Source organism: Carassius carassius, chromosome 19 (genome assembly GCF_963082965.1).
Source record: "Carassius carassius chromosome 19, fCarCar2.1, whole genome shotgun sequence".
In the NCBI taxonomy this organism is placed as follows: Eukaryota; Metazoa; Chordata; class Actinopteri; order Cypriniformes; family Cyprinidae; genus Carassius; species Carassius carassius.
Window position 1 is genome coordinate 12,861,924 of NC_081773.1, and position 12,912 is coordinate 12,874,835.

Sequence of the window (12,912 nt, forward strand, 5' to 3'; positions counted from 1 at the left end):
GCTACAAAACCGTAAAAGTACAACCTGACACATACAAGTAAGAACACCTTTTAACCTAGACCTACCATTTTATTATACTAACAGATAGACATGAAATTCTCTACATTCCCAGCTCTTCTTTATCTTTGTACACATTAATTCCAGACATCCCTCTTTTTCTTTGTTCATTCTGCCTGATTACATATTTACTTTATGCATTCTAGGAATTATTGAAATATGTTGCATGTGTATGTCTGCTGATATGATTGATATCAAAAGAATGTTTTGATGATAAATGTGAATGGCTGGCACCAACAGTAAGGGAACCTTTCAAAACAATAGAGAACTTTAACTTATTAATGTTGCTCATTAATCTAATTTTGTAGATTAGATCTGTTGTCTTTTAGAAATGTACTAATTTCTTATAATCAAATATTTTAAATGGTCAAAGTGCACGTTTCATCTGGGATTTTTATAAAGTAGCTGAGGGTGACAGACTCAAAATTAAACATTTATGTCAATTTAATAATAATAATAATAATAATACAATCTCAGTTTTGGTGTTTGCATAGTAACTGCATTTTTTACTTTATAGTTCAGAGGGTTGTGGTTTACTTTATTAGAAGGTCAGCACTTTAATGTATGATAGTCTCATTTCTTGATTTTGACATTTGACTTTTTTTTTTGTGTGTGTGTGTGTGTGTAAAAGACAGATTTGCTAAATGCAGCTATATGAACTGTAGCTGAACAAAATCAGTATACAAAATGGACAATCTTACAGAGTTCAGTGAGGAAAGTATGATTATAGTTTGAGACACCGTCACTCAAACTGGCTACATCTGGTGAGAAAAGAGGCTTAAGCTTGTCTGACCATTTACTCATCCCAGTAAGGAGGGGGCAGGGTATGAAGATAAACTGGCCTAAGGAATTATTATAGCTAAATACTGAATAGATTCTTCTTGAAATACTTGTCAAAATGTCTTATTTCCAAAGACAAACAGATATAATAAAAAAAAAAGTTGTTTCACAAGATATAAAGATTCTCTCCTCTGTCAAAACTATCCATATGTTGTATACACACAGATCATATCCCATTATGTACCGAGATCCCGCCTCCTAAATCCTCCCCCTGCTGCTCAGAGACACAGACATAATCTTCCATCTTTCATAGAGGAAAGACAAACACATTGTTCAAAGTCTGGAGCTTCTGAAGAGGACGGGATAACTGAACACACCACTGGATTCTGTATTTCTACCAAACTGAAACAGAAAAGATGAAGAGCAGCAAAGGGAGGATTACTCAGAGGCAGATGATGATATGGAAGCATTGATCTGTTCAATTCTCTAAATCACCTATACACAGTCTTTTTACTTGGATTTTAACCATGGGACCATATGAGACAGGATGGCAGAAGAGAAGCCGAACCAAAAGTTGTGGGGAATACCAGCACTCCAACGTAAGTAACAGAATATAAACAGGTGCTCATTGCTGCACACAAGACAAGAATCTATACCAATTTATGTAGCCTATTTCATTTACATAACAAAAGTTACCATGCCATAATATTTCTTCCATTTAGCAATATGGCACTGGTTTGTTTTGTTAACATCACATAGTTTTACCAGATTCAACAGAAAAACAGCATGTCTGGTGCACAGCGAGGATTTTCCAGGGTTTAGCCTCAGCATTAAAAGCTCCATCATGAAGATTAACAAAACAAATTCATTAAAAAATATTTAGATTTCAAATAAAAGCAAAAGGAGATTAAATAAAACAATCTAGAGTGGAAAGTGTTAATAAAATTAGTGCAATGTTGAAAAAGGCACATAAAATAGCTCAGATAAGGACAGCAGAAGTCGATACAAGAGAGTACTGAATCATTTATACACACAGCTGTACTGTGATTTTGCAGATAACACATTTTAACTTCAGAAATTAAGTTAGCAATAAAAAATAAATTAATAAAATAAAATGATGACATAAATAATCAATTTAAAATATTTTTAATACCAAATCCATAGCCTTGTGGGCAATGCTCCAATATACTGTATAGGTGCAGCAGTGCCTCTGGTGACCCAAGTTTGGGTCCTTACCTGTCCTGTTCTCCTCTCTCAGTGCTTCCTGTCTCTGCTTAGCCTATCAAAATAAAGGCAGTCAAAATGGTTAATATGGTTTATGGTTTACTTTTTTTTATTAAGCTTCTTTGTTTCTCAAAATTTAATAAAAATATAATCAACAAATGATGATTGTAATCGTAACTGATAAATGAGAATTGTGCTGTTAAACCAAATATCAGCATGGCTGTGGTCACCTGTGTGTTTTTATCTTATTCTCTTTTGTTATATTACATTACTCTCTCTGTTATTTTTTCTCTAGAAGTCTTTCTCTCAGCGCAGACAGTCGGCACCTTCTGTTATTCTCAGCAAAGCCCTTACAAAGTCAAAATCTGTCGCAAGGTATGAGTTATGAAAACTAAAACTGTGTGTATTTAATGATGCATTATGTAAAAATACTGTAAATATGCTGAAGAACCAGCCTGTGTGTGGTCTCACAACTAGCATCTGCACGTGTTTGAGTGCGTGAAAGAGTGACAGAGAAACAAAGTTGTCTGCCACCGGACAGGCTGACTGAGGAGTATGTGTTCTTTCTGAAATCTACCTTTTGTCTGATGTTCAGCTGTAACATTGGAGCTAGTTTATCAATGAAGCACGTGAAAGAGCACTCAAGTCAGAAGCTTTGATTAATCACAGACGGATTAATGAATTGGACTTGTTTCATATGCAAACATCTAAGGGAAAATGCCTTGCTTGGGGAAACTGTGTATTTTGTATATGACTTTTCCCTCATGTGTGTGTCAGGGATTGCACATCTCAGGTTAGCCAGGACGTTTTTGCCCTGATCCAGTCTCTGGTCAGCCCAACCAGGAAGCTCATTTGCCAAGGAAATGTGGTGCTCCAGACAGGCCTTCAAAACCAGGAGAGATTCCTGATCTTCTTCAATGATCTTCTCATCATCACCAAGGCCAAGTATGGAGGAGGAAATGCACTGAGAAGAATTCAAACACATAAAAGTCATCCAAATATTGAAATGCACATACATTTAGAAATTTGGGATCAGTAATTTTTTTTATGTTTTTAAAAAAGTCTCCTATGCTCAACAAGGCGGCATTTACTGGATCAGTAAAATTATACAGTATAAATATTATTAGAATTTAAAATAACTGTTTCACATACAATGCAATTTATAATATCCAGTAATATGCTGATTTCCTATTATTATCAATACTGAAAAGAGTTATTTAAACTTTTAATATTTTTGTGCAAACTGTGATACAGGATTTTTCAAAGCATAGGTAGTTAAAAAGTTTATTTGACAACATTTATTTGAAATAGAAATATGCTGTAAATGTCTTTGTGGTCACTTTAATTAATCAATTTTATCTGTCCTTCCTTAATAAAAGTATTCAATTAAATAAATAAACAAACAAACAAAATTACCCCAAATTTCTAAATGGTAGTATATGGAGATACAAAGTTAAAGTTGTAGTTATAATAATTTGGTCTTGGAATAATTTGAGATTTTTTTTTTTTTTCAGGTCAGTAATGCAGGTGAAGCAGAAGAAGTGTGTGCATGTTAGTGAGATGTGGACAGCCAGCTGTGTGGATGAGGTGTGTGAGGCCAGTACTGCTTCAGAGAGAAGCTTCGTCATGGGCTGGCCAACTTACAACTGTGTGGCTACTTTTAGGTACACACACAAACACACACACACACACACACACACACACACACACACACACACACACACACACACACACACACACAAACACAGGTACAGCAGCCAATCTAAGCAGACAGATTGATTTCTTCCTGTTTTGTGTGTATGTGTGTATGTGTGTGTGTGTGTGCGCGCACAGCACTTCAGAAGAGAAAGACAGGTGGCTGCCTCTTATTGAAAGGTCAGTTCTTCTATTTTTACAATAAGCACAATAAAGAAATAAACCCTCATACCTTAATTTTTGTTCTCCCTTTTGTTCTTAGTTGCATACAAGAAGAAAAAAAGAGTGATGATCCAAAGATGATTCCACTCAAGATATTTGCAAAGGATGTTGGGAACTGTGCCTATGTGAGAACTGATTATTTTATGATTATAAAATTATGTACTGTCACTTTGATGTGTAAATGAATGTGTATTTGCTTATATCTCTCTAGGCAAAGACTCTTTTTATCAGCAACACAGACTGCACCTCTGATGTCATTAGCACAGCACTGCAACAGTTTGGTCTTTCGGTATGTTAAAACTGCACAACAATTACTAACTAACTCACTCACTAACTATAATGAATGAATTAATGAATTTTATAACTTATTTTTATTTAACTGATTGATTGCTTTTGTTTTTGTTCAAAGGGTGGAGTAAAAGATTACAAGTTGTGGGTGTGTTCAAAACAAGAAGAAACTCCATACCCTTTAATTGGTAATAGTTTATCAGTATTTCTCACATCATTAAAGCAATCAAACATTTAACATGTGAATGAACAGATTAAAGTACTGTGGTATAATCTGATACTTTCCCTGCACATTAGCTTTTTTAAGGGGCTTTTGTTCCACCAGGTCATGAGTGTCCTTACAGCATTAAGATGAGCCACATTCGCCTGCTGCAGCAAGAGGCAGTGACATCATCCTACAGCCAGATGGCGCTTTTGCCAATTGATGCTTACTGTCAGTTCTTCCTGAGGCCCAGTCAAATAAGCAGCACCTTCACAGGTGAGAGATGTCTATTTTCAGAATACTACCAAACTACTCGTTCGTGCTCGTTTTTGTATGCATGAAATAATCATATATTTTTCTATTGAAAACAATAATATTTTTTTACTTCCGTGATGATATCCCTTGCATTCTATATGAGTCCACAGACTGTACAGTTCTTTGTATGTAAAGCCAACAACTATATCAAAACATAAACACACACACAAAATAAATAATGAATATAAAGCGATACATTCTACAAATACATACTTTATAGAAATTATTTGGTTTGAAATCAACCTGTTTCTCACCCCATTTCTTCTGGCACTCAAATCTCACCCACCCCAACAACTAACACACATACACAACATCTTGAAATGTTGCCTCTTTTTTAATCCTGTTGGCCTCTCTTGCATACATTTATCCTTGCAGAACAGAAAAGCAGGAGTAAGAGGATGTCTCTTATTAAATGGGCTTTTAAACGAAGCTTCAGCATTGAACAGGCTGTCCGATCCGAATCTCTTGGCCCAACTATAACACCAGCTTCTGGACATCTGTTTGGTCGACCACTCAGTGATGTGATAAAAGACAATACCCTGCCATCACCCATTGTGGTAGGTACTGAAAATCCTCAATTTTTAGGCAAGTAAAAAGATAAATTAATCTGTATTTGAGTTTGACACTGTTGATCATAACGTTCTTCAAGAGAGATTGAAAACTGGGTCGGGCTTTCTAGGATGGTCCTCAAATGGTTCAGGTCATACTTAGAAGGGAGAGGTTATTATGTGAGTATAGGAGAGCATTAGTCTAAGTGGATGTACATGACATACGGAGTCCCACAAGGCTCAATTCTTGCACCGCTCTTGTTTAGCCTGTATATGCTTCCACTAAGTCAAATAATGAGAAAGAACCAAATTTCCTATCACAGCTATATGCTGATGATACTTGATTTACCTTGCCTTATCACCAAATGAATTCTGCCCCATTGACTCCCTCTGCCAATGCATAGATGAAATCAACAGTTGGATGTGCCAAAATGTTCTTCAGTTAAATAAGGAGAAAACTGAAGTTATTACATTTGGAAACAAAGATGAAGTTCTCTATGAGCAATGGCTCCCTAAATATACAACCCAACAGACCACTCAGATTATGACAAGTCAGTTAGAAATACCAAGGGTTCACCCAAAACAAGGGGAATCCGCTTTTAGCTATTATGCCGCCCACAGTTGGAATCAGCTTTTTAGAAGAGATCAGGGCTGCATTTCCCAAAAGCCTAAGTTGATCGTAGCTCCATTGGTTTCAATGAGTCTACAATGCACTCAAGCTAACAATGCTTTTGGGAAATGCAGCCCAGATGTGCCAAAACTTGCCTTACCTTGTATTACTTTATGAACTTCATCACAATGAGAAAGATTTACGGAAGCAGCGTAATATTATGTTAAGACTGTTATATGATGTAAATTAAAAGATTATTTATGCATAATTAAATGTCGAAAAACACCTTAAAACATTTGTATTCCTTTATGAAAAAGTTATAATAAACATAATTTTTGTTAAAATATGATAACATGAATTTACAATAGTATTGCAGTCAAGCCACCTGTTTTTTGTTTTTGAAGGACATGCTGAAGTGTTTGTGCAGTGAGGGGGCTGTGACGCGTGGGATATTCCGGCGATCTGCTGGAGTGAAGGCCTGCCGAGAATTGAGGGAAAAACTAGATTCTGGTCACTATGAAGAGCCACTCAGTGGAGAACCTGTACTTGTCACTGCTTCAGTGTTCAAGGTAGATATTTATGTATGTGCACTCTTCAAAAGTTTAGGGTGTGAAAAAGTATCACGGCAATGTTTTCGAAAGAAGTAGCTTATTCTCACCATGGCTGATTAAAAATACAGTTGAAACAGAAATATTATGAAATAACACTTTTATATTTGAATATTATTTGTAACATGTAATTTATTCCTGATAATGGCCAAGATGAATTTTCAGCAACCATTACTTCAGTCTTCAGTGTCACATGATCTTTCAGAAATCATTCTAATATGCTTTTATAACATTATAAATGTCTCTACTGCCACACTTTTAATTTAATGCATCCTTACTTAATAAAAGTATAAATATTATAAAAAAAATTAAAATAAAAAACATTGACACCACACTATTGAACGGTAGTGTAAGTCAAAAATAAACATTGATTTCTATCATGACGACTCTCGTTCTCATATCTGTGTTTTTGATTGGCAGGAATTCTTACGCAATATACCGGGCAGCCTATTGTGTGAGGAGCTCTATGAGCAATGGCTCCAAGCAGTGGAGCAGGATGGTGAAAGAAATGGACAAATGGCAGAGAGAAACCTGCTACAAGAAGTTCAGAGGTAAAGTCAGTTACGCTCTGATTAGTTTATCTGGTTTTGTATTTCTAGTTAATAAAGAAGGATAAAACCTTGATAAGGATGGATCAAGGCTATGATATTACTGCACACCTTAAGTAGATTTAGGTTTAGCAGCCAATGTCCTTAAGCTTTATGAGTTGTATAATCATGAAGACCGATAACTTAGATATGTTGATTCTGCCCATATTCACAGGCTTGTTAAGCTTTTACCTAAAGAAAATCTCCTGCTGCTGAGACACATGATAGCAATGCTGCATCACATACAGCTCAATGCTGAGCACAACCAGATGACCTCTTTTAACCTGGCTGTGTGTATAGCACCTAGCTGTCTGTGGAATCGCAAACTACAATCTCATGAAAAAGATGCCAAAAAGGTAAGCGCATATGCTATATTATTAAAATATTATAATATCTGCAGAGGGCACGAGTATTAGCTGAAGTAATCATCATTATTGATCTCTAAAGAACAAGAAAATGGCAGTAGGAATGGAAATGTAATCGACATAGGAAAGGAAATGTAAATGTAATCGCCAATGCAATCTGTACACAGGTGTGTGACCTTGTGCATGTCTTGATTGACAACTGCTGTGCGTTGTTTGGGGATGAAATTATAACCCTCTTAAAGGATTTGACTGAAGACAATAGAAGCAAACGCGAATCAGGTTACTATAAATACAGACATAATTCACAAACACATACTGTACACAACAATACAAAACAACACCGTATAATATTTTGCCAGCCTGAAAGATGTACTTTAGCTAATTTAACTGCTTAATTAAATAATGTAAAAAAAAAGAGTCCTGGGCAGCGATTAATCACATTTTTTTTTTTTTTTTTTTTTTATATATACTGTATGTGTGTTTCTCTATATATACATAATACATTCATATGTGCAGTACACACACATATATTATATAAACAAAAACTTTTATTTTGGATGTGATTAATCACAATTAATTGTTGCCCAGCACTAAAAAAAAACTTATAAATACAATCTATGTTTTATTGCTTTTTGTTTTTAATATTTATACCTATTATTCTACTTTTAGTCATTTTAGTTCTACTTCAGCTTAATTTTTTTAAAATCTTTTTTACTTTTAATTAATTACAAAGGAAATATTTATATAAAAAATATTTTTAATAGAATTTTTAATATAACAACAACACTGTACTTTCCTAAAACGATCTGAAGACCTCAATATACTGTAATTTCATAAAGTAACAATGTTTTCACACAATTTCTTTAATATTTTACTGTCTATATATTTCTTTTCTCTTCCTGCCTCTAGTTGGGTCCCTGCAGCAGATGTCAGATTCAGGTTATGAGAGTCTAAAGAATGAGGTGAATACTGACACAGAGGACATTTCTAAGACCCGTCCTCTTAAAGACAGCCGTAGTATGGACTCACTCATGTCACTGAGTGATTGTGACCTCGATTGTCCAGAAAACGACTTACTGTCTTCCATCCCACAGGCACAGATCAGAAACTGTACATCTGCAGTGCGTCAACTCCGATCCCTTAAACTACACAGACACTCCATGTCCACCATTGCTTTGACTTCTCATGAGCAGGAAATAACCATAGAAAGTGGAATACATGAAGAGTTTAAGAGACCTGATGAGGTCAATGATAATGTGTTCATGGATCAAAACTTTCAACAACTGAATTTCATGGGAGAAAAACAAACTCCACCATTCTCCAGTGTATCATCGCCAGTGACTTCACCAACATACTCACCTGTGAGTTCAATAGACAGTCCATCTTCTCTGTCCACCCGAAAGACCCTTCATTCTCCTCAAGATTCTCCAGCCAAGGTTGATTTACCCACTCAAAATGGCTCAGATTACCAACATTCAGACAGCTTGCCCAATGAGAAATTATCTCCACCAAATTATAAGAGGAACTTCACTGATATTAATGCCCAAATGCCCCAAAATCCTCCTTCTTATCAGCAGGCCTTACAAAAGCTCAACCGAAAACCATTCTCACAGACTCCCACTCAAAAGTCTTTACATAAAGTAAAAGGCCTTTTCTACAAAGGGCCCAGGAGCCCCATGCACAGCCCTTTAGGAGACCCCAAGGATTCCCCTGACTCTCAGACCATCAGATTTAACTGTCAAACCATGACTGAAGAAGAGGTCAAGCTACCACAGAGTGTGTTTTATGGACAGAGTTGCAAGTTGACGGTTCCAAAAATCAGGGGACAGAATGCAGGGTTGAAGTCTACCAAACTTTCGGGGAAGCAGCTTAGGTTTAAAGCACTTGATTTGCACCCCTCCTCTGGAAAAATAGTCAGGGACTACTTTATGGATGGTTCTCCTCTCAGAGAGAAGCAAGGTGTTGGGAGAGGCCAAAAGCTCAGCTGTTGCAGTAGCAACCAGTGGATTGTGTGAAGAAGTAATTTCAAAAACAGAACAAACACTGGGATCCCATTAATTATAATTATCTGCAGTTTCTTATAATTAACAATTACACGCTCCAGATTTATTACCAAACACCCTAGTTGGTAATCAAATACCATGTTCTTTGTTTTTTAATTCAACTTCAGATTATGAGTGCAACTCCATTTAAACAGTGTAGAAACCTCCCTTCAATAGTCTGATTTGTTATTATCTGTTATTAAACCAATCAATGTAGTATCATCTGCAAACTTAAAAATCTGCACTGGTTTACAATGTGAAACACAATCATTAGTTTAGACCGAGTACAACAATGGTGACAGTACACATCCTTGTGGGGCCCCCACGCTAATTGTCTTAAGACTTGAGAATGTATTATCAATTTTAACTACTTAATGTCTATTGGAATAATTGTATTAAATGCAGATTCATAGTCCGCAAAAAGGACTCTGACATAAGTATTGGGGTTTCAAGTTATTGCAAAATGTAATGGATTCCACAGCATCATCAATGGAGCTATTAGCTTTATTGGCCGAATTGGTGAGAATCCAAACAGATTTTAGAAATTAGATGCCTAAGCATCAATCGCTCAAAGATTTTCATAGCAACTGAAATTAGGGCCACTGGTATACAACTTTTTTGGCTCTGGAATCATAACAGCTGTTTAAAACATGCTGGGATATTCTAATTTTACAATATAATTTAATTTTATTAATACTTGCAGTTTGAGCTTTATAATGCCTTTTTTTATTGAAAATATTTACAAGCATTAGAACAATTTGCATGGGATTTTATTGTACTTACATTAACATTTTTTTCTCACTTTTCCTCCTTATGCAAGTCAAACTGAAGCATTTAAAACATTCAAAAATAGCACACACTTAAAATCCAAATTAGAAAATTACCTTTTCAGGATTACATTCAGTAGGGGTATTAGGGCTGTCACGATTCCACAATTTAACTCAAATACTCAATTATATTATCATCGACTATATTATCATCGAATTGCACAGACAACTTCGAAATAACAGTTTAAACCCTTGCTCTGAGTTTGAATTGTTTGACGTCCACATGTTCTTTTTAAAGAAATGACAGTGGCTGGCCTTGCATTGCTATCACAGAGATGTGGTGCAAATCTAAAATATTAAGTGGACATTTTAATTAAATATGGTTGTCAATATTTTAAACAAGGATTAGTTTGTGCTGTAAATTGTAAAAAAAACAAACAATTGTCAGGCAGTTGGGGCTCTCTGCAGGCATTTGATATAATACATCATGTACAAAAGTGATTAATTTTGATATTTTATTTGAACCAATTATTACTGCTTCATTTTTATAATTTGTATTTAAAGTCATTTTAAAGTCTATTGTGTTAAATAATCATTAGTGACCATCCTAAGGGATGTGTTATACACATTTTGATTCTGTAAGATGAATGTTTTTGAGGTCCAAGCTGATTTCATTTTGAGATGATTTTTGAACATTGTTATGCCTTTTTGTAAATGCAACCAAACCTTTTTTGTAACAAGTATACAAAACTGTTCGACAGAAAATAGATTTATAATTACAATATTTTACTGCACTTTAAAAATCATTGCTGTTCAATACAGTGCTAAAGTATTTAATGTGAATTTGCATTCATAAACGAAAATGTTTTGTACCATAAATCCTATTAAAACTAGTAATCCCACTTTTGTGTGCCCTAGTTTATTTTTCAACGTGTTAATTCTTGCAAACATATTTCGGCTCAGTAGTTCACATTCTCACTGTGCTCCTGTCAACATTTACAACACATCAATATAACTGAGACATAACAGCAAAATATGTTCAAATATAAATCGCATGAACTTGCTTGAGGAATGATGTTCCAGCTTTCAAATACAAAAAAAAAAAAAAAAAATTATGCAACTTAAAAAGTTAAACAACATATTTATTGCAATAAATCAGTTACAGTTATTTCTGCATTCAATATGTAAAACAACAATATATCTCCACCTCTCATTGTGACACGAAGAATTGCAGAATTAAAAAATGACAATCACCAAATTTATAAAAACTACTTACGGCAGCATGGAAATAATATTAAACGATAAATGTTATCATTTAAATTTTTGTTTTTTATTAAAATAGTACATATTAAAATACTTGTTATTAAAGATATCTCCATAATGCAGTGTTTATGAGATACAGCTAGGCTTTATTTGATAGATTATACTTTGGGGGGGGCTGCGGAGGACTCTTTTTCACTGTCAACTCGAGCGTCAGATATCACGTCTGGCACACGCAGAATCATCCCCTCCAGATCCTTCCTCAAACACACCTGACAGCCCAGGCGAGATCTGAAAGATGTACATGCAAACAGAAATCTGAAGATTTGCCATGAATATTCATATCAAGCACTGAACTCAGTTCATTTAATGAACTGCTAAAACAGAAAATTCAAAAGATGTGCACTTTTTAATGTACATGTGACTTTTAAAGGGATAATTCTGTCATTAATTAATTACCCTCAAGTTGTTCCAAACCCCAAAGACTTTCGTTTATTACAGTTGAACCACTGGAGTAACACAGACTAATCTATGATGTTTTCGTTACCTTCCTGGGCCTTCAAAGTGAAAGTCAGTGGAGGAGCAGCAAGCTCTCGGATTTCAATGAAAATATCTTCAACTGTGTTCCGAGGAAGAATGAAAGTATTAGGAGATTGGAACAACTCGAGGGGGAGTTATTTATGACAATTTTCATTTTTAGATGAACTGTCCTTTTAAGGTGAAGTCAGTAATTCTACGGCAAGTGTTGAAATCATATGGAAGTGGGGTTCAATCACAAACAGACCTCTAACTCACTCCACTGGCTGGGCCAATGTTAAAAGTTATGGGCTGGTCACAATGCTTAAACAAACAGAGCAGTGATATTGAGCTACAGTGTTTACATTTACAGGGGAATCAAACTATGAATGGCTTACTAATTGTTGTCTCTGCATACACAGATTAGGAAAGTGTATTTAAACATCAATATTATGTTATATATTGATATCCACAGCTGTTGCATGGCCTTTGAAGACAATTTTTAAATGATCTCCTATTGTTGAGTGATCTGTCCACTCACGTGTCTGTAAGCCCATAAGCCAAGTCCAGCATGTCCATTTCCTCGTCAGAAACAGCTCCAAGCTTCTTATAAACGGCCTCCTCGAAAATAAGGTGGCATGTAGAGCAGGCCAAAGTTCCCTCACATGCACCTAGTTCAACAACCCAAGAGACACACAAAAACATTAGCCTGCAAAAAGCTAGTAAGACTCAAAAGTCACTTACATTACCATGATAAGCATTCAAATATATCTCTAGCTTTACCTTTGGATAACATCCAAAAGTCCTGTAAAGCTTTGGTCTGTTC

The 12,912-nt window shown here is 35.3% G+C and overlaps 2 protein-coding genes across 3 annotated transcripts in view; one reads left to right on the forward strand and one right to left on the reverse strand.

Moving 5' to 3' along the window:
- The first annotated feature begins 1,147 nt into the window (after positions 1 to 1,147).
- Positions 1,148 to 9,910, forward strand: arhgap20 (Rho GTPase activating protein 20). 2 transcript variants are annotated; one of them, XM_059499888.1, is made up of 15 exons: positions 1,148 to 1,436; positions 2,357 to 2,436; positions 2,839 to 3,006; positions 3,576 to 3,725; positions 3,895 to 3,936; positions 4,019 to 4,103; positions 4,190 to 4,267; positions 4,388 to 4,454; positions 4,592 to 4,744; positions 5,159 to 5,340; positions 6,346 to 6,510; positions 6,970 to 7,100; positions 7,312 to 7,492; positions 7,669 to 7,780; positions 8,411 to 9,910. In XM_059499888.1, exons 1-15 carry the CDS (start codon positions 1,365 to 1,367, stop codon positions 9,514 to 9,516), a joined length of 2,772 nt encoding a protein of 923 aa, XP_059355871.1. In that variant the 5' UTR covers positions 1,148 to 1,364; the 3' UTR covers positions 9,517 to 9,910. The 2 variants fall into 2 exon arrangements, with proteins under 2 accessions (XP_059355871.1, XP_059355872.1); XM_059499889.1 differs by having other exon boundaries at positions 2,360 to 2,436.
- Positions 9,911 to 11,422: 1,512 nt separating this feature from the next.
- Positions 11,423 to 12,912, reverse strand: part of LOC132095117 (adrenodoxin-like) — a 4,288-nt gene continuing 2,798 nt past the window's right edge. Inside the window, exons 3-4 of the mRNA XM_059499890.1 lie at positions 12,628 to 12,757; positions 11,423 to 11,861 (exon numbers count right to left, since the gene is read on the reverse strand). Of these exons, the coding sequence (XP_059355873.1) occupies positions 11,732 to 11,861; positions 12,628 to 12,757 (260 nt within the window). The 3' untranslated portion in view covers positions 11,423 to 11,731. The remainder of the gene's footprint in view (positions 11,862 to 12,627; positions 12,758 to 12,912) is intronic.

Excerpts from the sequence above, each read along its gene's own strand:
- arhgap20 (XM_059499888.1), top strand. The coding sequence starts at position 1,365 with ATGGGACCATATGAGACAGGATGGCAGAAGAGAAGCCGAACCAAAAGT. Across the intron at positions 2,437-2,838 it reads AAGTCAAAATCTGTCGCAAG|GGATTGCACATCTCAGGTTA; the intron begins GTATGAGTTATG and ends TGTGTGTGTCAG. Across the intron at positions 6,511-6,969 it reads TCACTGCTTCAGTGTTCAAG|GAATTCTTACGCAATATACC; the intron begins GTAGATATTTAT and ends TTTGATTGGCAG.